The sequence below is a fragment of the Centruroides sculpturatus genome, unplaced genomic scaffold (assembly GCF_000671375.1).
Source record: "Centruroides sculpturatus isolate CEXI.00-Female unplaced genomic scaffold, Cexi_2.0 scaffold345, whole genome shotgun sequence".
NCBI classification, from domain to species: domain Eukaryota; kingdom Metazoa; phylum Arthropoda; class Arachnida; order Scorpiones; family Buthidae; genus Centruroides; species Centruroides sculpturatus.
In genome coordinates this window covers 274042-300684 of record NW_019384515.1, presented here as the reverse complement: position 1 = coordinate 300684, position 26643 = coordinate 274042, and the positions used below count along the sequence as shown (strand labels likewise).

General features: G+C 28.3%; 1 protein-coding gene across 10 annotated transcripts in view; it reads right to left on the bottom strand.

Annotated features, from left to right (window-relative positions):
• Positions 1 to 1199: 1199 nt before the first annotated feature.
• The window catches only part of LOC111622544 (polyadenylate-binding protein 2-like), a 43039-nt gene continuing 17595 nt past the window's right edge, over positions 1200 to 26643 (bottom strand). The window contains exons 4-10 of one of the 10 annotated variants that reach the window (XR_002756289.1): positions 21504 to 21571; positions 17395 to 17501; positions 7189 to 7276; positions 2440 to 2573; positions 2227 to 2276; positions 2036 to 2117; positions 1200 to 1326 (exon numbers count right to left, since the gene is read on the bottom strand). Coding sequence is in view for 5 of the 10 variants with exons in the window: in XM_023364949.1 (XP_023220717.1) it covers positions 2240 to 2276; positions 2440 to 2573; positions 7189 to 7276; positions 17395 to 17501; positions 21504 to 21571 (434 nt within the window). In the remaining 5 variants the exon portion in view is untranslated. Of the gene's footprint in view, positions 2118 to 2226; positions 2277 to 2439; positions 2574 to 7188; positions 7277 to 17394; positions 17502 to 21503; positions 21572 to 26643 lie in introns of all 10 variants that reach the window. The other 9 variants (XR_002756290.1, XR_002756291.1, XR_002756292.1 and 6 more) reach the window with 9 other exon arrangements.

Sequence of the window (26643 nt, the reverse complement as noted above, 5' to 3'; positions counted from 1 at the left end):
ACACTCATTTTTTTTAAATTTAAAACTAAGCATCAAGGCCTCAACGCAGAATTCGAATATTCTTATAGTATATTCGCCATACATACTCCTAAACCACTAAGAGCATACCTCTGGGGGTACGCGTAACCCCGGTTGGGAATCGCTAGTGTACCTGAATAGACTATATAAATGTACAAAAATACTAAACAACGTATATAAATGCAGTATCAAATAAATAATCAATGTAGTTTTGTTATATTACTTACATTAATAAAATCGCTCCGCTCCCGTGGTGTCCAAGATCCTCCGACATCACCCCAACCGATTTTTCCGGATAGGCATGCAAATCATGACTTCGGCGAAAGGGGATACACGAGATCTTGTCAGCGTTACAACGAAAGCCATTATTATTAGACCAATGATATATCCGATTTACGACTTTCCGAATTTGTGCAATCATAGATTATTCAATAGCGTCAACAGCGATCTTAGTATTACAAAGCTGGCAATGCTCTTGCTCGACTTTCCCGATACTCGAAGAGGATTAAGGGGATATAAAATTTACAAAATATCGAGGAGTAATTTTATGATTAATTTTAATTATAATTGTTAACACCACTAGCGAGTAAAATTTACATTAAGCCTGATCCCATTGGAGATGTGGCACGACTCAATTGACTTTTAACAGCCCCCAATTCCCTGAATAACCCTGACAAGCTTAAAATTTTTTGGTTTATCCATTCCTGAGATGTAATGCAAAATACACTTCTATACCATACATATTAAAAGGTTATAGATGTCTATTTTGCATTACATCTCCGGAATTTATCCATTCCCGAGATGTTCTGGATAAACCAAAAATTTTTAAGCTTGGCAGGGTTATTATTTAGGCATTGGGGCTGTTAAAATTTAGCGGTTAAAGGTCAATTTTTAATTCATTTTTCACAGTTTTGGGCTCTTGTAGTGTCAAAACGTCGAGAAATGCAAATAATCGGGGAATGTCAAAATTTGACGATCACATTACTTTCCGTACATTATATTCTATAAAAGCCGAAAAAAAAACACACTAACTTGTAAGAGCTGCCTTCGTACAATATTAATTTTTAAATAAAATAATTTGACTTAATCTCATGCTTTGATTCAAAGCATTTCGAAGGAAATATTTTAAAGAAAAATAAAACCCAAATTTTATAATTTTAAATTAAAAATAGACAAAAACATTTCCACATATTTCATATTTTTATTCGACAATTTTTTACATCTTTTTTTATTTTCATTTTTTACATTTATGAAAAAGTAAGGAAGATGGAAAAGCTGCTGGAGAGTTAAGTTCTGCAGCGTGGAGGCCTGGAAAAGAAGATTCTGAAAACCATGAGTAAACACGACTGCAGAGTGGAAAGCAGTTATCACGAAACGAAAAATTTGCCCAGATGTATATTAAGTGTAGACTATACAATGAAATTATTGATGTAATGAAAGATGGGCTACTTTACACTCTGCAGACAAAACAAAAATTATATGCTAATTAGATATACATTTTTAAAATTAAACATTTTAAAACATAAAAAAAAAAAAAACAAAACAAAAAAAAAAATGCAAATATTTTCTTGTCTAACCAACTTCTGGACAAATTCTTACATTTTTTTTTTAAAAATCATCTCGAAATTGAGCAATTATTACTAAACTGACTACACTAATATATATCCAAGCATTACAGCATATTGACGTGCTATCGATCAATTCCCTATTCAATATTACCAGTGTTTGATAATATTAAATTAAGTAAAAATTAAACGAGTACGAATTTAAGAATGAAAAAGATCTTATTAAATTGTTGCAAGTTATTGCAACATGATACCACGCACTCAAACTTATAAAAAAAATCATTTTCCCAATTTTGCAATAACATGCACACAACCTGGGAAACTGACCCATAACATGCTGATCATATTTCATACTACTACTAAAACGAGTGTAATTCTATGGCATGATATACATTGCCAATAAGATCAAAAAGTTTTTACATGTCAGAAGGATTCCAGGTCTACAAACTCACAATGGAGAAGTTTGAGTTGTCGAAGTTCCTGAATTTATATTTAACCCATTCTCAATAAGGATGATACCATGCTCTCCGACTTCTGCAAAGAGAAAAATACATCTGGTTGCCTTTGATTGAAAATAAATTATGCACATTTATATAAAGCTAAGCTAGAGAAAGAATTATTGGTAGTAATTTTAATTACATACCAGATTAAAGGGATTAAACTTTAAAGAATGCTTGTCCAGAAGTGCTCCTTCTTGGGTACATGTAGCAAATAGATATAAGTTTATAGCAACAAAGTGCAACTCTTTTTTAATATGTACATACCCAGTTGTTTAGTTTTACACTCAAATTTAAGAGGAGATTGAAAGAATAAACTTAAGGATTTAAAAGTTTTAATGAGCAGAAATGATAATTACCTGTATGGCCTTCTGGTTGGACGATATCCAAAATAAGCCCCTCGAGTATATGGTCTCCCACCTCCTCGATAACGTCCTCTTGGTGGTCTATTTGTGGTACTAATTCCCGGTCGATTCGTTCTTTTTGGCATTACCTAGTAACAATGTTAAAATATTCTCTGAGCATGCAAGATTTAGAAACTTGTATAAATATTCATAAGTTTTATATACTGAAAGAAATTAAGACAAAGCATTCTGAAAAGTTTGTTTGGTTCACAAATCAGTCAAAATTGTGAAGAACTGACAACTGGCAAAAATTAAATTACAATAAAAATGGCAAATCCAATTTATAACTATCAAATGAATTTAGTAGGGAAACAAATGCAACAGTGACCCAGCTTTTTTTAAAGCTCTTAATTATGCAGTTTTTTTAAATTTCTTAAATACTATAAATAAGAATAGGGTATGGTGTCCTATTCTTAGGAGTAAATTATTTTTCTATATGAATTACACATGAACTAAAATATTAGAAGTTTGCAAGTATTTCTTCCTAAGCTTAAATGTCTATTCCTTGAACTAAATAAAAAATGAATATACTAGTACAACAATGACATGCAGTCCATGGAAACTGTGGAAGAACCACTTCCCTTGTATTTTCTAAAATATAAATACATATTGTGCAGTTATTTTCATATTTTAACATACTTTAATTAATTAAAATTAATATTTTATTATAACCACATTATGTATCTTATATTACAAATTTCTATATATGCGAAGAACAATAATAAGATTGCTATTGTATATTCGAATATAAATTCATATATGCATATTTACGATGGAAGCGCTGTATTGTCGAATACAGGACAGCTTCCATGGCAAAAATATCTGAATCGTGTAAAGCAGCCAGATTACAGGCATTTGTGCATGCACTTTACAGAGCATCAATCTCACGTGGTTTAGCTCATGGATGCTACACACCAAAATATCGTATAAACACTTTCAATGATTCTATCCAGGGCTGGCACAGCTTCCATATCAAATGTCACTGCATGACACTGTAGTGCAAGTAAAAATGTTAAAATTATCTTCATAAATATTTAGATTCCTGACATTGTGAACAAATCTATAACTTGATTAATTAATACAAGAACAACTTTACAGGCTTTTATATTAATTAAAACTTATAACACTAAAATATAAAATATACATGTGTTTTAATTAAATCAATAAACAATTAATTCTAAATGTTTTAATTATTATTTTACCATTATAATCTTATTTTACAAAGTAAAGCTTGATGATCAGGCATATGAACTCTGACTACTGTCATAGCACTTCCATGCATACCTTGAGTTGTTATCACATTAAAACTGTTATTTATTGAAAACACTCTGCTGGTTTTCTACGTGTGTAGAAAATCAGCAAAGTGATTAACAATTTTATTCTATTGCCTCTTGTAACTTCTATAATTATATTTTGATAGATGCAGTACAATCTACTATTTGTTCATCTTAACAAAGTTTCACCTTTACCTCGTGAGAAACATTCTAGAAATTTATGTCAATTTCACCACCACCTTCATTCAAATGAGATGATTGCCCCAAGACTTATGAATAAATAACAAGACTATTTTATTGTTCAACAATTCAAATAATATAAAGCATCATACAACTTTAAGTCAGCAATTATCAAACATTTAATGCACAACTAACATTTTCAGTTACTTTTAATAGACTTCATCAAGTTGTTCCATTTATAGAACACGAATTACAACTGATAATATTGACAACAATTTTGAATGCAGAATCTTAACATTCGTTGTAAAATTATGAGCCAAACATTCTTTGTGTGCTTTAAATAGTTGATAATTGCTGGTTTAAAGTATTTTGGTACTTTCATCATAAAACTTATTGACAAACAAATAACAGTTGTGTTAGTAAGTTCTTATTGAACATGATTGTTGATCATTTGATATTAATATCTTACTCTCATCCCTGTATAAACTATATTACTTCTAACATTAAAAGTGCTCAGCAAGTAAACACAGAAATTAAAACACCTTAATTTGTTGCTGAGAAATATATTTGAAAAACTATTCTAAGTTTTTCAAATATATTTCTCAGCAACAAATTAAGGTGTTTTAATTTCTGTATATTACTTCTGTTAATAAATTTAAAAATCATGTTGTTTATTTGTCAGAGAATTATGAAAAGTTAATAAATAGGTGTCTTAAAATGAGAGGATTGAATATTTTCAGAATTGTAACTATTATGAAAATTATTTGCCAATCAGACATCAGCATACACTGTATCTAATGTTAAGCAGATTAATTCTCAAAGAATAATTTTTGGAAAGCTTTTCTGGAAACAAATTGGCATTTTGCTTTAAATGGAGCTTTTCACCCCTACAAACTACTTATATTTCTACAATACATAAATATGTCAAGGATTAAAATAAGTTAAAAAAGTTCTGTGTGTTACTTCTAACCAAATGTTTTTTTTAAACCCCATCTTTTAGGCTTGCCATTTCTTTCAATTCCTTTTTCTATCATTTTATTCAGAATATGGGCTTTGTGGAACAACCTTTACATAAAGATTTTTTACATTTTAAAACACATTTGTAAATAGTTACTTTATAATTTATAAATTTTTCTTATGTTTGTTAATTATATTTTTATCATCTCTGTTGATTTTTTTGTTGTTTATATTTTAATCCTTTATTATGGAGGTTATTTTCAGGGAAGATATCAACTGCCTTGTGACATTTCCTTTTCTATGTGAAATAAATAATATCTCATGTGGATTATTGTATAAGTTTTAAAATAACTGATGACTTTTTGCAGATTGTTCTCCTGTACAAATTAAATTTAATATTAACAGGAACAATGCTATCAAGAATACTGAATATGCCCAGAGGAGGCCTCCATTTTGGAAAACTATAAGTTTTTATTTTATTTGTGAAATAAAATAAAAACTTACAGTTTGTTTAGAGCAAGATGATTTGCAGATTGCAAATTACCAAAGAATGTTTAGGCTGAAACGGAATGTTTACAATAAAAACTAGCAGTTTTTCAGAAAGGTACTGACAAAAAAATACTACAAAGTAAAAGTGATTTCGCAATAAATAAAACATCAAATTTTTTAACCAAACCTTTTAAATCTAATTTGTTTTTTTAAATTTTTTTAAAATAATACAAAACAAAGCATAATACAATTTTATGAAAGTTCATGTCTGGTGTGAGTAATGACATTTTTTACTTTGGAGCACCTGGCTAAAATTTGGAGTGTAGTTGATGCAACTGATTCTCAGTAAGCTGAGACAGCAGATATCTATGAATTGAGATCTAAATTTATTCTTTATGAAGTTCATCTTTGAGAATGCCATTTCATATAAATATATTAAGCTCAAAATTGTAATAGTTTATGGTTAATGTTTTAAATTCTATATAAATACCTAATATTTACTATCTCTCAAACACATTTAATCCAGAATTGTTCATATCAAAGATTATTTAAAATTTCAGTACATTTGTCCTTTAAAATAAAGTCTTCCTAAAACTCAATCATTTCATCTTCAGGGTAGCTTTATTACATTTGAAAACATCTGCCACTTTGATACTACTCTGTACACAGTTAGGTTAAAGAGGAAAAAACTGTTCATCAAAATCTGCAAAAAGTTCTCAACTATTTTTTTAAATCAGTGAATTTTGCTTTAAATTCAGATTTAAGTTTCATCACAGAATTGGTAAGCCAAAACTTCACTATCATCACTGCTGATTGTCCTTTGATACTTCAAGGTCTAGAGAAAATGTGTTTGCAGACCATGATTCATCATTTGGTGACCTTAGATTAAGATTGGATGTTTAACATTTTGATAAAACTTTTAGAATTTAAACTTTTTCCAGAATTAATTCCTAAATATTAAAATTCTGTACTTTACTTGATGATATATATGAGAGGCAATCAGTCAGATCCTCATAACTATAGACAAATAGACCTTATCAATTTAGAGGAAAATTTTTTGTTATCTATTAAAGAATTGGTTAATAGTTTGGAATGTTAAAACAATCTCTCTGGTCTGTACCAATCTGCTTTATCAAAGAATAAGAGAACTTTAAATGCTATATTTGTTCTCTTAAGCTTAATTCAACATACTCTATTTGTAACAAATTTTTGTTGACCTATCCAAAGCATTTAATTCAGTAAATAAATTAATATTTCTGTTGATGTATGCCAGTTAAAATAGACTTACAAAGCACACATTTGCTAAATTTGATACATTAATCCATCAACAAATTTAACATTCTAACATTTTTCAAATTGCAGGGATTTACCTCAGGATCCTCAAAAGTCCACATTTATTCAATTTGTATCTGTTTGATTTTTCACAAATATTTTTATACTCTGGAAGATAAAATTACCAATAGATAAACAATTAATTTCTCTTTTTTGATTTATGTGGATGACAGTTTTGTTTTCAAAGATGAAGACTTAACTACAGAGGAAAACTGATAAGCTTCTTGAATATTACAAAGAAAAATCTTAAATATAAATTGATTGATTGAATATGTAAGTTTTTTAAGTTAAATTAATAAACATTCAAAGTCAGAAGTAAAAATTGGCTATTTCATTTGCAACAACTTAATATAAATCATTTTTTATATCGTTCAATATCCAAAGAACAGAGAAAGGAATTATGATGATAAAAATATACATATATACTTTACTGTATTGTTTAAATTCATGCCAATAGAAAATTTTTACAAACCTTAATTTGTCTTCCTCTAAAAAGTGATTCATCTAACGCCATAGCAGTCTGAATAGAATCTTTGTCCGCAAATTCAACATATGCAAACCTGAAAGTTAAGTTAAATTAGAATATTTTTTTAAAAATAATCTAAAACTGTATGATAAATGAATGCAATTAAAGTTCAAATATAACTAAAAACAAAACACTGAAATTTTGATATAAATTGCTAAGTACCATAACTACTTTCTTATTATCCACTGTGGTATATATTCCACAAAAAATTGCTGAATAGAAAATATAGTTTAATCTCAAGAATGGAGTTACATAGATGAAAGATGAAACTATATACGGAAACTTAGGGACAGGAGGCCCTGATTAACTATATAAGAACTTCTGATAAAAACAAAGTCATGTTATTTCAATTCAAAAATTTTCCTGAAAGGTGTTAGGTAGATGACCGACATGATACCATTGTTAAAGAAAATGTACAATGCACAGGGGCAAGTCACTACTAATTTGAGATGGAAAGCATATATTTTAAATTAAATAAATTAAAAATATGATTAAAAATTGCAGCCTGGCATTGTGACAATGCCACAATAAATAACTTCTCATTATTACTGAAAACAAATCTTTTGAAAATAAAATTTACAATTTAATTTTTAATGTCTGGTAACTTAAATTACTTAAGAGTACTGTTTTCAATATTCAGATCTGTTAATCATTTGGAGTCATTAGTGAAACTGTGTAAAACAAACAATTTTTAAAAATTGATTTAATTAAAATCATAAAAATATTTAAACCACAGTTACTGAGAGAAGATTAGAAAATGTATTGATTGTTTCCTAACACATTCTTCTGTTTCCTGTAATCTACTCTAAACATATACTGAAAGAATATATCATCATCCTTGTTGATGACAAATCTAAGATTTGACTACTATAATAAAAAAAAATTCAAAGTAAAATAATTAACATATAAAAATAAATTAAATATGTAAATAAACCTAATAATGGAAATTAAGTTATGCTTTTGAGAATGTTTTCCTATTGTTGAAATCAGAAATACATATATACTAGCTATTTTTTTCCATAAAACTAAATTTTTAACTATCAAATATTTGAAAAACATTCTACAATATATTAAATTTTCTTGACGCCAAAACATCTTATAATACAGTGAAACGTTGCTAAGTTGAACTGTGTTACTCTAAGCTGTCGACAAGTCCCAGGTACCAGTGTACCAAGCNATACTTAACACTAAAAGAATGATTGTAAAGGTTACTTTGTGTAAGTTACCTAGTGTAAGTTGACATTTGTGCATTTACAATATTAGAAAGAAAGAAACCTAAATGTTTAATTATTGCGAACCCAAATCTAAAAATATTGAGTGTTTTTCAAAGCATATTAAACCAAAAAAAGCGATAATTTCATCATATTACTTTTTACTCCTTGTACTGTTGTTTTAGTAAGTAACGATCCAACTGTATGAAAAAGGAAATGTGTAAAACCCTTAGAGAACACTGAAGAGGAACCGGAAATGTTATACCGGTTCGAAATGCATATGTGAAAAATAATAAAAGAATTTATTAACCTTTGCTGTGAGATAGTCTACCAAAAGGATTAAAGAGACAAAAAATTCACAAATTAAATATGTAAATAAACCTAATAATGGAATATTAAGTTATGTTTTGAGAATGTTTTCCTATTGTTGAAATCAGAAATACATATATACTAGCTATTTTTTTCCATAAAACTAAATTTTTAACTATCAAATATTTGAAAAACATTCTACAATATATTAAATTTTCTTGACGCCAAAACATCTTATAATACAGTGAAACGTTGCTAAGTTGAACTGTGTTACTCTAAGCTGTCGACAAGTCCCAGGTACCAGTGTACCAAGCTGTACAAGCACAGCCTATAGGGTTTTTCATGTAATACAGATAATTGAAGTTGAAATTGTTGGTACTTTTCTGCCTTTGGTAGTATTATTCTTAGTTACATTCTTTCTATACAAAAATGAAGCGAGTGATTTTTTTTCATAATTATCTAAATAAGGATGCAATTTTTAGTTTAGTTTAGTAATTATTTAACCTAAGCATTAAAATTATATTTCAGTAATATAACAGATCATTTAACTTCAATTAAAGATTTTTACATTGAGTTTTAACTTTGCACACTGTTGTGCATTGAGCGTTGGTGGGTATTTGTACTTTTTTCTTAATAACTCAATTTGTTTAAAACTAGCATATTAGGTATAGTCCTAGAATAAATTTTTAACTTATTTTTATTCAAAATCATCCTAACAAAAATTTGCAAAATTTGTGACAAATGTATAATGCTTACAGTGTTTAAAATAACTGACTGCAATTAACTGATTAACATATCATAGCATGATAACTATATTCAGAAAAAATTCATTTTTTCATAATGGAGTAAGTTACATAAAACATATCTTAGAAAACTGGAACCAGTTTAGAGAAAAATGGCATCTTTCACACTTCTTCCAGCATCAAATTTTATTTTAAATGTTTTTAGTCACTTCTAGGGGCCTGCTTCAGGTTTTTTAACTAATGCAATCAAATGTTTTTAACTGAGAATTCCAAAATTGTAAAGGTCTCACATTTTCAGATTTAAAATGACAATTCCAAAATCACATGTTTATTTGATTTTGGAATTGGCTGAAAATGCTTGTTTTTATAAAATTTAGTGCTAAAAGAAATGTGAAAGGCGTTTCTCTACAGTAAGTTTCATCTTTTCATTAAATAAAAATGTTCTATAACTGCAACTGATAAAATTAAAATAATAACCAGCAAATGTTTTTACCTGAAAATAAGTCAAGCTTTTTTTTTCTTTTCTTTATAAAAATTAAAAGTTTTAAAAAAAATTTATTTAAAAAAATATAAATGAAAAATATGAAGTTAGTCCTCAATTACTGTATTCCAGTTATTTTAGGGGTTATCACACACAGACTTGACACCATTATTTTATTTATAATTAAGACTGGTAGAAACACTACCAGTCTTAATTATAATAGTATTTTATTTATTATTTTTTTTGTAGATTTATATTAATGTATAATGAATGCAACCAGCAATAAAGGACACTAACTTAAGCAACAAACACAATTCTGGTTGGATGGCCAAGGTAGTAAAGATGTCAGCCTGCTGTTCTGGAGAACCTGGGATCAAATCTAAATATGTGAAGAACCCTAGAAATTTTTTGTAAGCAATCTGTCCTGGATATGTATGATCCCATCCTTAACTATCCAACTGATCCTATTTTGGACATGAAGTAAAAAGTCTTCTTAGTGCCCACAGGAGAGAAAATATCTGGTTGAACAGTTTTGTCTTAAATCATAATTATATAAAATGCTGTTTTTGAATTAAGTTACATATTACAGTAATTGTTTAGGAAATATTGACAAAAAACTATATTTTTTCCTTATGCTCATTGAAAGATTTTTCCCATACACAGTAAACCCGTTTAAAATGGAATTTGAATAAAATGGAAACCTACCTAAATGAAAAAATTCTTTAGAATAGAGCAATTTTCTATGTTAAATTTTACTATAAACCAGAAATTTGTTTGATGTGGAAATGTGAAGAGATTTTTGGGCACAAAGAATGTAACTTAACTTGAATAAAACAAAAAATTAAGATATCACTTGTAGACAAGTAGTGCCCTCGGATATAATAATCATCACAGAGAATGACAAGTAATATTCCAAGAAGGATTTTGAACCTCACCAGAGAAACAAAGATCATATGACAAGGAACAGACACAAATTTTGTTGGAATTAAATAGAGAGGGTGAATTGAATGAGTTTTCCAAGATGTGAGTTTGAGACCAAACAATGAAAATTAGATAAAACATGGTGTGAAATTTGCCTTGTACAAAGTAGTTAATAACTAACTAGTACAGAGCATCTGAAAGTAAAGTTTTTCTTTGAAACCTTTAATTTTGAGTCAAAAACTCTAGGACCATTTTTTGATTTAAAAAGTGTTCAATGAGTTGTTAGCAATTTCACAAATGTGACATCACTTCTTGTTTACAAAACTCCAATTGATGTATGAAAATATTTCTTGATAATTTCACATTAGTTTAATATTCATTACTTTTTATCTGCAATTTTATTAATTTGTTACTTTAATTTTGAGTGTTTTTTGTAACAATACATGGCTTAACTTTATATGTATGCTTCAGGCTGGTGATAAGTTCCACAAAATTTGCATACTTGAAAATATTCTTAGAATGTTGCAAATATGAAATGTTTTAAACATATAACAGTTTAAATGTTTAAAATTGCAGATAATAAGTAACAAATAAACTAATGTATAATTATCAACAAATATTTTCATACATCAGTTGGCATTTCACTAAACAGGAAGTGACATCATATTTTTTTAAATCACTTATAGCTCGAATTGAATGCTTCAAATAAAAAAAATAACCCTAGAGTTTTTCACTCAAAATGAAAAAATGATAAGTTAGTTTTAAAAATATATGTAGGCCTTTTCTTTTAAGCTCTGATGGCCCATAAAACAAAGACAAGTGTAAATAACAAAATGAATTTATTACCAAAAGTTAGGTACAAATCTGGTTACTTTTTGACATAATCACCGTGAAGATTGGGCATTTGTCACATCTGTGGATCAGCTTTTCCATCCCCTCTTCATAGAATGTTGTTGCCAATGACTTGGGATGGGCCCTAATGTTGTTTTGAAGATCGTCATTAGTCTCAAACCGCTGCCCTCCCAGCCACTTTTTCTGTTCAGAAAAGAAGTGGAAGTCACTTGGTGCTACATCAGGACTATATGTTGGGTGTGTAAAGATGGTGAAGATTTCCACCTCTTTCTGAACTGAAAACATGGCTAGCAGGGCAGTGGTTTGAGACTAATGACAATCTTCAAAACAACATTAGGGCCCATCCCAAGTCATTGGCAATAACATTCTATAATAAACAAAAATGTACTTACTCGTTCCTCTAACCAGTGTGTAGAAATACAAAAATAAATAATTTTGTAAAAACAAATGTTTTCCGAACACCTTCCGTGTCCTTCTTCAGGTAAAAAGGCTGGATTCCTTATTTTCAAACATCGACATGCAATTCTTACAAAATTATTTATTTTTGTATTTCTACACACCGATTAGAGGAACAAGTAAGTACGTTTTTTGTTTATTATACACCCCAGTGTGCACGAAGAAGTGATTTTAATAACATTCTATGAAGAGGGGATGGAAAAGCTCGTCCACCAATATGACAAATGCCTCAATATTCACGGTGATTATGTCAAAAAGTAACCACATTTGTACCTAACTTTTGGTAATAAATTCATTTTGTTATTTACACTTGTTTTTGTTTTATGGACCGCCCGAGTTTGAAAAAACCCACCCCTGTAAATATATATAATAATTTTTTAAATCTGAAAAATAAAATGGTCCTTCTAAATCTAATTTAACTAGTATTTTTTAGTAGTATATTTATTTTCAGAATAACAACAAATTTAAACATGTATACATTTAAATTACTGAAATTATTCTGAAAATGAGATTTATATTTTATTTAGTATTTTCAATGTTCAATGTGTATTTTTGACTTTTATTTCCTGGGAATTTTGAATTTAGGTGTGATTTGTGAATATTACAGTTCCAGTTTATGGTGAGGTTGTATTTATTTAGTATTTTCAAGTTCTGCTGGAAGAAGAAAGCTGTTATATTTAATTTAGATTATTGGAATCAAATTTTTTAAATTAGAATTATTTACATATGTTTGTGAAACCTTGTGAATATGACTTTATGAATTCTCTCAAGCATAAAACTGTCAAAATAAACAATATAATAAATTAAGAAATAAATTAAATTTATCACTTTATTTTCAACCTTCAATAATAAAAAAAAACAGTTTCTAAGATTGTATTAATTGCAATTAATACAATTAATGTTACTGTAGGAAAAACTGAAATGCAGAATATTCTCAATAAATATATGCAATTTGAAGTCCATCATTTCTAAAAATGAAAAAGTACTGGTAATATTTTAAATCTTTTACTTTCATTGTTGAATTCACAAGTATTGAGTGTTAATAAATCTAAATAATAGATAAAATCTGATGCTTTGCAAAAGTATACAGCTGCGATCATAAATGTTATCACCAGAAATGGCCCCCTTCAATTTAGATGAGTTTTAATATATATCCAAGTACTTTCTCAGTAATTCACGGTAAAATCATTCAATGTAACTCTCAAGCATTTGTGAGAAAAGTTTAAAATCTTTTGTCTTATTTATGTATTGATAAATGTTAACAGCAGATTACCTGAATAAAATAAGATATTTGTCTATGATATGTATTACTAGAAATTTCCCTGTCAAGCATGACAAAATACTTTTTATGAGAAAGTAGAGATTTCAAGAAATTCAAGAGTTGTTAATATTTTTACAAATTAAGTAGTTTATAAGTAGTTTTTAAGTAGTCTGTTGTAACAAAAAATTTCAGCTGAAGTGGACAAAAAAGTAGAAGTTATAGAGAATTCACTTACACACACAAACTGATTTAGACCCTATATTAAAAGTAATATTAAAATCCTTCTTTATAAAATTACTTTATACACTAAACAGACATTATTGTCTTTTAAAAGATTTCCTTGATGTCTTCCCTTTAGTAATATATACCTTAATATTGTTTTTATGATTCATGTTGTGATCATGTTTTTGCACCCTTGATAAAGCCATTTCTTAATTACACATTGATAAAACAAAGATAAATTGTATGTACCAGTACGTTACTTAGATGAGTGATAACACTTTCTAAATAACAGGTTTGTTAGTGGTCACCATGGAAAGTTTAAAAAATTTTTTTTACAGAAGTGACACAATGAGGTTTTTTTTTTAAAGTTTAAATTTTATGAAGTATGTTTAAAATACACCATTTTTCAAAATATTTAAAAATACAACTTAAGGGAAATTCCCTCGTCAAGAATGAACATCACGTGGTCACTGATGTTAATGCAATGTAAGTGTGACCACTGATCCAAAAGTTATAAAATGTTTTATTCTATAGCTAATATTTTCACAAAATAAGTAGCCTATACTTTCCATCAGAATGTAAAACAAATATAACCAAAATTTCATCTGGATTTGACAAAAATTGCAGAGTTATAGGAAATTCACATACATGACAATTTTTATATGTATTATTGTCACAGATTTAAATCCGATGTTTTTAAAATTTTTTTCTAACCTGCATTGAAACAGATTCCCTGTTATATACAGTATATAAAACAAAGAAAAATTAGTATTTTGTAATTATAACATTTATTTTCTATACAATTTAAGCATTTTATTCATTGTAATTTGCAGATAGACATGCAGTGAGACTATAAATAACAGATCCCTTTGCAATTGTTGATTATCAGTTTAGCAACATGAACAAGTTCAGAGTATGAACTATTTTTATGTATTGTAATTAACAGCTGAATGAGTTCATATCATGTGACGTTCAACTTACTCATGTTGTTACACCAATAATAGAAAAATAGGGAAGAAAGGAACTTTATCTACTTCTGTTGCAGATATAATAAAATGTTTTAAAAATAAAAACTGTGACAAGTGGAAAACAATTTAAAATTTCTTTAATGTATAGTAAATATTGGTTTGTTTGGAAAGTTCATAGCAATTTTTAAGAGAAATAAAAGAAACTGTTTTAAACTAAAAATATAACTTTCCAGTTTTTCCCATGAAAAACTGATTCACATGGTTTTTGCAAGCTTCCAAAGTATCAAAGTTTTATCATGAAGAAATTCTACAGAGAACAGAACAAATGGTAGTCTGATGGGGTGAGTATGGGGTGGGGAGTGGGGTAAAACATACCAGCCTAGTTCCAATAATTTTTGGCATATTCATAAAGACATGTGCAGTCTGGCATTATCTTTGTGAAAACAATGCCTTTTCTATTGGCCAGTTGTGGATGTTTTTCTTTAATTACCATGTTCAATTTACCTAATTGAGAACAATACTTATCAGAATTAATTGCTTGATTCTGTGGAAGCAGCTTGTAGTACAGGATTCCTTTCCAATCCCACCAGACAGTGAGCATGACGTTCTTTGGACGAAGACCAGCCTTTGGAGTTTTTAACGGTGGTTCATTTTTCTTACCGATTGCATGATTATTTTCAGCTGATGTTATAAACAATCCACTTTTCATCACCTGCCACTAAACACTTCATAAAAGGATCATTTTCATTTCTTTTTTCAAGAGAATCATAAAATGGAGATGCAATCCAGTACGTTCTTTTCCGCTAAGTTGTGAGGTATCCAAAATGTTGTAACAATTCACATATCAGAGCTGCTTTAAATGTTGAAACATAGTACTGTTTGATGACTTCACTATGTCTGCAATCTCTAGAATTGTGCAATGAGGGTTTTCATCCAATAATGCTTTGATCTGATCCTCTTCAATTACAGAGGTCTTCCTGAGTGGGGAGCATCTTCAAGACTGAAATTACCTGCTTTAAATTTAACAAACCATTTTCAAACAGTTGGTTTTGCTACATCACCTCCACCTTACGAACGCATCTCAAGGTCATTTATCATAATATTCATTAGTTTGTACAATTCTAATCATTTTCATGCCAATCAGTGTCTCAACTGTCAGATATCAAAAATCGCTATGAACTTTCCAAACAACCCAATAAATGTTATTACAAAATAGTGATTTTTCTTTGTTAAAAAAATTATGTTGCATAAAAATCCACTTCATTGCAGATTAGGAAAAAAACTTAAGAGACTTTAACTCACAACATATACAGTAGAGCGTCGTTTATCCGAATCAATTGGGGACTGAGGTAGTTTGGATAACTTATTTTTCAGATAACCAATTATGTACAAAAAAATATATTAACCTATCCCGTGTTGAAATTTTTCTCCGTTGTGTGTTGCTTCGTGCTGAATTTTCGTTGATGTTAAGCCTAACATAAACTTTTTAAAATAATAATCGTGGCTATTGTATCGTTAAAGATTATTTCTTTATTTTTTTCAAACAAAATAAATATATTGAAAAATATAAAAACAAGAAAAGTTATACTTTAGAAGTTACTCTAGTATCAAAAATGTTCGATTCAGCACCACACACAATCTCAGAAAAACACTACACAAAAGTGTCAGTGCTGCCAGCTAAAACACACCCACCAACAAAAAAGTATTTTGCAGTAGCCCAAGATATAGCCAAAGATTGCAGCGCCACAGCACTAGCGAAAATTTAAATTTGCCGACTGGAAATCTTTCAGTTAACCGGCATTTCGGATAAACGATGCTCTACTGTAGTATATAAACACCTTATTTATTAAACTATTCTGCTGTTAAGATCTTGTCAATACAACACACTACATAAAGATGATGGAAAACTTTAAACTGTTTTTCTCACAAATACTTGAGTGTTGCATTGAGTGATCTATGAATTACTGAGATAGCAGTTGTATTATGATTATATACAGTGCTTTTTTTGGGAAGTGGTGGAACGCCACTCCATCGTGTTCTATGACAAAAAAGCACTAATTATATATATAAAGTTTTCCAAATCAGAGGGGGGTCATCTCCAATGTTTTTTTTTGTTTTTGAAACATGAATAAGCTCTTACAAGAAAAATTTCACCCTTAGACCAATATATCTCATATCACTTCAGATCACATTACACTTCAGATCAGTCACTAAACAATTTTAATTTTTTCACAATTTCCACTTCAAAGCTTCTTAAATAAAGTCTTTCAGTGAAACATTTTAAAATGAGAATAGGATGGTCTTATTATAAAGCAGAAAATTTTAATATTTTATCAAATTTATTTTATTTGTACATTTATTTATTATTATTTAATATTTACATATTAATTTAAGCATTAAATAATACTTTTAAAATTATGTATATATATATATTTCCTCCCCCATTTTTATTAGGAATTTGGTCTACTGTTTGAATACTAGTTAATTTTTGAAAAAGTATATTATTTTTAAATTATTATTATAAACATAAAAAAAAATATCAAACGCTATAAAATGTACAGTACATTATAAAGTTTTTTAATTTAAAACTATTTACAACTATCATTTACTTATCATGAAGTTTTAATTATCTTCATTTTAACAATATATCATCACTTCATTTTAAATAATCAGAATAAGGAAAAATTTTTTCATTAACCAGAAAACAAATTTAAAAGTAAACATTTACCCTTTAGGATGACCTGAGTACTTGTCACATAAAATTGTCACACGATTTATAGAACCACAGCCGTGAAAATGTTGTTCCAATTCTTCAGCAGTTGCTCCATAATCAACCTCAACAAGGAGAGAATATTAGAGTATAACTTCAGAATATTCAAAAAATTTTTAACTTTACAATTAGCATAATCCTATAAACTGTCAATATGCTTTCATATTAAATATGTAGTTTTGAGGGGGAAAAAATGCCTTCAAACTTAATTGTGTATATGATAAAGTATTGACACACAACAAATTTGAAACAAAATATTGAAAATTGTTCATTACAGTGAAATGCAAATTTAATGCACTCTCTTCATAAATCTATTTGAATATATATCATTATTTTTCAAAAGCAATTTTATTTTATAAAATACTCTTTCCATAATATAACAAAACTATTATTATTAAAAAAAATATATATTATCAACATTTATTTCCATTGTACATTAATTTATAATTTAGGAAGAAAGTTTCTAAAGCTAAAAATGAAAAATGTTTACTTTTACTATAAAATGATGTTTTATTCATGCTGCTGCTGCCTCACTTAATAAAAATTGTCCATTGTTCATAAATGGAGAGAATAAAATATGAATATAAATTATTTAGCTTCAATATTCATACTTTCAAATTTACAATTTTCATATATCAATGTTTATAAGTGAAAAATGTCAATTTTTAAGTCCAACAGATTTTTTATTTATGAAAAGTATTTTAAAAATTTAAATTGTCAATTTTGTTACAATTAATATTATGTAAAATTCAGTTAAGATAAAAAAATCAAAATTTGCTAATATTTTTTTTTTTTGTGGTGTAGTGAGAATTTTCTATTGCATATCTAATTTTTGAATGTGAATAAACAGAAAGAGAAATAAATAAATGGTTACATAATACAAAAAATAATTCATTAATTGTGTCATCATTTCACACTAAGTTATCTGTTGATTTCAATTAAGAAATATGTATATCTTATAATTTCTTTATTTAATAAACTTGAATTGTACTTCCAGTAATTACTGTTTATAATAATTTGATGTTCATGTTGTTTATTAATAGTTTTGTACTATTTTTGTGTACCCCTGATGATAAGTTTCCTTAAACAGCAAAAAAGATTTGATTTGAATAAAACTAATTGCTTTTAATTATATTTTTTTATGTAATCCATTTCTGTTTAAAATACAAAATTGAAGTGATTCATTTTACTTTCATTTTTCCCGATCAAACTGATAGAAACACACATACTATATATATATATATATATATATATATAGTATGTGTGTTTCTATCAGTTTGATCGGGAAAAATGAAAGTAAAATGAATCACTTCAATTTTGTATTTTAAACAGAAATGGATTACATAAAAAAATATAATTAAAAGCAATTAGTTTTATTCAAATCAAATCTTTTTTGCTGTTTAAGGAAACTTATCATCAGGGGTACACAAAAATAGTACAAAACTATTAATAAACAACATGAACATCAAATTATTATAAACAGTAATTACTGGAAGTACAATTCAAGTTTATTAAATAAAGAAATTATAAGATATACATATTTCTTAATTGAAATCAACAGATAACTTAGTGTGAAATGATGACACAATTAATGAATTATTTTTTGTATTANAAAGTACAGTACATATTTATACGTCAAAGCACTACAGATAAATTCATAAATTTTGTACATAAATTCTAAAAATTTTGTTCTTTTCCTATACATAAAATCTTTGCTGAATATAATAAATAAAGAATGCATTATTTACCAGAAAAACATTTATGTTAAATAATTATCAAATAAAACCACAAACATTAATTTTGTATTCAGAACTGCATTTATCTACCATTTAGTTTTCTTGTTAACTGATTAGCCTATATAATAAATAATAGATTCCAATCAAATTAAATTATAAGTAACAAAATAACTTTAAATTTTAAAAATATATTTCTCTTGCATTAAAATAAATATGTAATTCCTCAACTATTATCATCATTCACCAAAATCCAACTTTAAAAAATTGAAATCAACTTATTAAAAATTATGCATAAATTTAAGTTGGAATAATACATAATTATCATTGCAAATGATACAGTATGTTTGATAAAATTGGCATAATAAAAAATCTGTATACCAGTACTTTTAATATAAAAAGAATCATTACTATCTAATTTGTATGATACGAAGTCTTCAATAATTTCTAATTATTGCATCTCTTTGCTTTTACTTATGACAGTTATTTGTTGTAGATCTTGTTTAAAAGTTAAAAAATACACTTACGTAAATTTTATATGACAGTAAAATAAACTTAATTCTTAACATACTATTTACATTACAATAATCTAAGCAGATATTTGCTGATTTACAAGGTACAAATGTATTCTTGTTTATTGTGACTTCTAGTCTGAAACAAAGCTACACAATAACAATGAAAAGTGTCAAATCTAAGAAGTGAATTAAATATCAATTACAAAAAATACAGTTGATCATAAAAGTAACTAGTGCCAATTTAAAATTTGACAACAGTACAAGTCAGTACATTGATCATTACACAACTTTATATAAAAGTTATATAACAGATGGCCAAAAACCTATCTACAAGTTTATAATGCTTTGAAACAAACAGAGTAAGATATATAAATCATATTGAAATACCATTCAAATCAACTTTTGTAGCCATTTATATTACAATGTACTCAATATACTTGACTTCAATTTAAAAGATCTTTACATCATGGAAAACACCACAGGAAAAAAAAATTCACCAACTTGCAACTTTCTAGTTATAAATCTTTGAGACTTTTTTCATAAAAATATCTTGAGGGCAATGTACTAATCAATCCAGACAAAAAAATTGAGTTATCTGTTGAGTGTAAAATATGCTGTTCTGATACTTTTTCAAAATATCAAATTTTGGGATAAGACTGAAGATGATTGGGGCTGAAGGAAGGGGGCAAGCATAAGTAATGCCTAATAATAATAATGGATTCAAATGCCAATATGAATGATATTTAAGTAAGATTTGTATATCATGTTTAGTTATAATAAAAAACATTAACTTAGATAATTTTTGACCAGTCTGGATAATTGTTATTATGATCATCATATAGTATAAATACTATAAAGCTCCTACTAAATACTCATACTATAAAGAGAAAAGCAATTTCAAATGAATTTAAAATTTGTGAGAGAAGCAATTAAAAATTAGAAAGTTTTATATTATGTTTAATATAATTTACTGCACATAACCTGCAAAAATTGCAACAACAAATATTTGCCTACATTTGATTTCAAACTGACTTTAAAAATTGAATTCTTTGGTTATATAATAATAGAAAATTATAGTTACTTTAGATATTATATAAAGTTCATGAAGTTAAAAAAAACATGTTTATTTTTATTCAAATTAAAGATATTTTTCTCTAACTATTGTTAGAAATTCTGAATGGATTAATATTGAAATAAATTCCTATTGTTAGTTATTGAATACATTTTTCATTTTGTTCTCATATTTAAGAAAATAAAATTAGTTTCTTGACCACAATGATTAAAACAATAATTTTATTTAAAAAGGATATATATATAAATATTAAAATTCAGAAATCCATATGTAAATGAGTTCTACACAAATTTTGCAGAATAACTACAGATATACAAAACAGCATTATATTTGATTTCCACTGTATTTAAACAAACTTTTATCTAATTTAACAGTTACAGTAAAAAGCATTTCACTTGTGCATATAAACTTCAGTTTCATTTTATGAAATGTGAAACAAATTTTCAAATTTCATTAATTTTAGATTTATTTAATAAGTTTAAATAAAAAGGTTTAAATACCAAGATCAGATATTATAACTAACATTTTTAATCCAAAAAAATATTAAATGTTTTATATAAAAATATATTCATGTAAAACAAGAAAAAATTCTATAAGATTAATAATATATATATATATATATATGCACTTGATCAGAATCTGATTGTAATCAGGTAATCATTAGTCTAACATGTACTTTTAATAAACATCATTTCAAGTGCAAAAATTATTTAATTTGTTCTTGAAATTTCAATATCAAACACTTACATTGCCCACATAAACCGATCTTCCATCAACTTCCATTTTTTCTTCAAGTGATAAACCAAGTAACGCACCTAAGAAGAAAAAAATATATACTTCAATTTATTTATTGTAAATTTATTTTTTTTCTATAAAAAATTATAAACCTAAATTTGTTTTTCATTTATTACTATTATTATTCATTTTAATTTTTATGTTTTGTTATGCTGTTAGTTAAAAAGCCAAATTGTTTCATGCTATAATGAAGCTAAAATTTTAATTACTAATTTTCTACATATTACCTGCAATGATTACCCCAGTAGAAAACTGCTAAAACCAAAATGAAAATATCACACAGCCTATATAGCTTTATACAAAAGTTTCTACCAAAAAGATGCTACTTAACCTGTAGGCAATTTAGAAAGCAAATGAACTGAATGAACAAAAACAATTGCTTCATACTATACATAAAAATGCTATTGGATTAATAAGAGTATTTATTTAAGCAGTGGCTGCTAGTGTTAGCAAATGCTTAATTAACAAATACTCATGCTTCCTGCTTAAGAAAATACTACAAAAGCATATGAATAAATTAGCCACCTTGTTTTTTTTTAAAAACTAAGTATATTAATCTGATTTGAATTCTTTTTTTATGGTCATTCACTTATATGGGTACCAGGAGCTGTCAAAAGTTAGTTTACGTTAGATTAGGGTAGGGTCCTGACAACAAGTGTGTTTTGTCGGACACACTGCTGATTTTGACATAACCAGATAGTTAAGGCGCGAGGGTAAGAGTCACTCCGAAGTCCGGGAATGAGCCTCTAAGGAGGATGAATGCAAAATCAAATACAAATAACAAGAGTTTATTATCAAAAATTAAGTTCTGGATAACATTCTTAAAATCCGATTCAAAAAAGCTGCCTATTTCTATCTATAAAACGAGGGGGCTGCCTAACAGGGGGTATCCGAACTACAACACTCAAGGAAAAAGAGCTGTCTTCTCTTGTAAGTCTAGTCAGTCTCCTAATCTAGTTCCTTTTTTTTTGCTCGATCCTTCACTGATGTCAGCCGGTAAATGGTGTTTGCTTCTAGTCAAAATTTCCTTGCGATTATGGCGGGATGGGTTCACTTATGTCTATTGTTGATGTACGCCGTTGACGCCTTCCTTGTATGGGATGGTTCTTTGAGAGTTTGGAGAGGCCGGTGCTTTCTACTGTTGTCTGCTGAGGAGCTCTGTCTGTGTCTGGATTTGTGCCTCTTTCATATGCTTTTCAGCACAGGAGAGTTATCATATGGTTTACTATAGTATTGGTTTGGCTTTTGAGCTGAGTCATTACAGTAGCAAAACTGTTTTAACTCTCTGACTTCATATAGTGATAGCGGTGAACTCCATGGATGTCATCACTGACAAATCCCATCATTATTCTTCGAATTTTTTGGTTACTGTTGTGCCTTGAAACAATGTTCGATCGCCGCCATGATCAGCCGGGGGGGTGTTTTTTTCCCACTTTCTTTAAGTTTTATTCTTTTACAAATTTATTTAATTACTTAATTGTCCTCTCATCCTTTTCCTTGCATGTTGTAAGATTTATTGTCGTTAATTAATAAACTTCTTATTCTAAACTGTTTCTCTGAATCATTCTAAGTTGATATTATTGGAAATTTCTATAGGAAAGTCCCTAGAATTGGAAAAATAGGCAAATTTCCTCTTACACTTTGATCCATGTATAAACAATCTCAGTATCTTCAAGATGTGGGTTCAAAAGAAAAAGGATATAAAATAAACACAAAGTTTAAATACAATAAAGTCGCTAACTAATTAATTAAAGTGACAACAAAGTGGCTGAACTAAGATTACAGATAACGTAAATAACAAATTCACAAATACATACACACACACACACACATATATATATATATATAGATAGTAACAACAATTTTTAGTGGGGGGGAAATAGTGATCTTCACACTTATTTAGGAATTTTTATTAATTTTTAATGAATGAAATAATTTTCACATGTTTATGTGAATATATATCAATTTTAAAAAAATACAAACAAAATGTTATGATTTTTTGTTAAAAAACACTTGCCTATTTTATTTAATGCTTCATCAATTCAACAATATTTAGAAATCAGTAAAACTTTGAAAAACAATCGAGAAATTTAAAAAGTTACATTCCAAAAGAAAAATTATACATTATGTCAGGATTCCACATATTTATGGTAAGTACGTTTTTAAAAACAAACTTTATTTTTAAGATATTCACCAGTTTACAGTTTATTTCTTATGAAGTTTATCAGAAATATGTTATAATAATTTTAGATATATTAATGTAGTAATGTCAGTTGATCTATTTGAAAAAATTCATATTTATATAACTTTTGAATGTGTTCTGGTAAACATACATTAAAAACTGGGATCAAATGCTTTTTGTGTGGTTTGTAGACTGGAATGGTTATTGCAAAATGTCATTTTCAATGACACTTTGGAAAATTCATTCCAATCTGCTGGAAAAGCAAGAGCATCTATTCTGTTTGTATTACCAGTTCCAGTTTGGATCTTGCAGTTACTACATATCTTTTGTACACACAAACTTCAGAAGAAATGTTTGTATGTATGTGTTAAGATCCAAACTATTCCTAGGTACACCTAAGATAGATTACAAAAGAGCATACTGTTATCCCCAGACATTTCATCTAGATTATTTTTCTGGCCTCTGTCTTATAAACTTCACAAAAATGTTTGTATGTAAGACAGAGGCCAGAAAAATAATCTGGATGAAATGTCTGGGGAGAACAGTATGCTCTTTTGTAATCTATCCTAGGTGTACCTATAAAGCTAAAGTTATGCTGAAAGAAAACAGAACTTTGAGACAAATGTTTTGGCAACTGTACAGGTTTGATGAGGAAACAGCTTGTATGAATTATCTCTTCTTTGATCCCAAGAATTCACACACATACATACTTTAGAAATCCAATAAATTCTTTATGAAACATGAAAATATATATATAAAATGATGGTTAAGAAATCACTCCATACCATGCTGCTTGGCAATGATGCAACAATTGAACAGGATAAAACTTAAATAGCAGAGATAATGTCTTGGAAACAAGCTATTTATTTCATTTTCTTATTACTTATTATTACTAAACAGTTGATAGTATTTGTTTCTTTACTGCATTTTTATTTAGTATTGCTGTACTGAACAAAATGGTATTCTATTTGTTAAAATATACAATGCAGCAAAGATGTTGGATATTTCTTTTTTTAAGGTAAACCCCAGGTTATAAGCTGGAAAAAATCTTGATATGCAATGTGTGGCACATATGCCAAAGGTTACCCACATGATACAAACCTTATACCCCATTCGCCACCGAGCATTTCGATCTAGATTGTGACCAAGGTTGGCGACTATGCTGTGGTGCAACCTTTCTCGACCGTTTCAATCTCAACTGAAACGAGGTTCAATCACGATCAACTCAAGAGAGTTCTTGAAACTAGATCCAGTCATAAGAAAGATCCCACAATTCCACATGCATGAGAAAATACAAGACGGCTGCAGAACACATGTTGGGCTATCGACAGAAATAAGAAAGATATTGTATTTGGAGAGACTATGACATCTGTCTATTATTAGATATATGGCAAGAAAATGTACTGTATTTATTTCTAACCAAAACTTCTGTTTTGTCTGTTGGTGTTTGTGACTTACCACGTAGTTATGTCATTGGATTAAGCTGGTCTCTGCCCACAATAGTTCAAAACCATGTTTCAATACTCTTCTATCTAGTTCTGTAGTACCATACATCTACTATGAGAGAGACTGTCTTGGTGTTCAGCTAAACTGTTTGTAAGTATTTTGAAAATGGCCCCAATGTACACAAAGTTAGATACTGTAGAACCTAATTTTAAAGGAATTTTCTGCTTCTAAGACATTTTTGGAAACTTAATTTACTGGTCTGTCTTATTTATTTTCTGAAACAAAAATGTGACATTAATACTACGTTTGCACACAATCCACGACTCACTTCGATCTCAATTTACCTACAATCTGGATGGTGACCATCACCAGACAAACGTAGAGCTGTTCGCACAGGCAGTCCGCTTGAGAAGAAACCTGGCTATTACATGCAATGATAAAACTGACATAACTAAGCGGTAAGTCATGAACGCCAACAAACAAAATGGAAGTTTTGGTTAGAAATAAATACTTTTTCTTGCCATATATCTAACAATAGACAGCTGTCATCATCTCTCCAGTTGTCTTTTTTATTTCTCTGTTGATAGCCCAACATGTGTTCTGCAGCCATCTTGTATTATCTCACGTGCGTGGGATTGTGGGATCTCTCTTATGACTGGATCTAGTTTCAAGAACTCTCTTGAGTCGATTGCAATTGAACCTTGTTTCAGTCAAGATTGAAACAGTTGACATAGGTCACACCACGGCATAGTCACTGACCTAGGTCACAATCTAGATCAAAATGCTCGGTGCAAACGTGATATTAGATAGTATACAAGAAACATGTTTTAGCCTAAAAAGAAAAAAAAAAAGCCTTAGGCTTCAAGGAAAAAGGAAATTTTATTTCTAATAGTTGACAGTCTAATGCCAGGATTCACTGAATTTAAATATACTTTTATAACAATTTTAATTTTATTAAATTATTATTTTAATTGATACAAAATGGATTTTTATGCTGTACAGTTAAAAAAAAATGAAGTAAATAAATCAAAATAGTAATGACTTCATTCATCTTTTGTTTCAATTTTGTTAGCAAAATGCCTGAAAATAATGCTGGTGTGTATAAACAAAAGAAAACATTACTTGGTCAAGCTAAAGATATTTTCAAACAATGTATAATTATTTTAGTCAGGGATGCACAACCTTTTTTGAAGAAGGGCCAAATTAGGATTAAGTTTATTGACTGGGGGCCGGACCTCCAAGTGATTAATGTGATGTCTGATGCAATTTGCGAGATTCTTTGTTGTATCGTCATGTGGTTAAGACTGATTGTTTGAAAACACTGTCTTCTCAGGACACATCTCACTTGCGATGATAAGACACTTTTTTATCATATCACCATCTGTGAAAGGTTTCCCATTCTTGGCTATTAAAGCAGATATTTCTAGGCTGGCTTCAACAGCCGCATCCAATTCTCCAGATTGT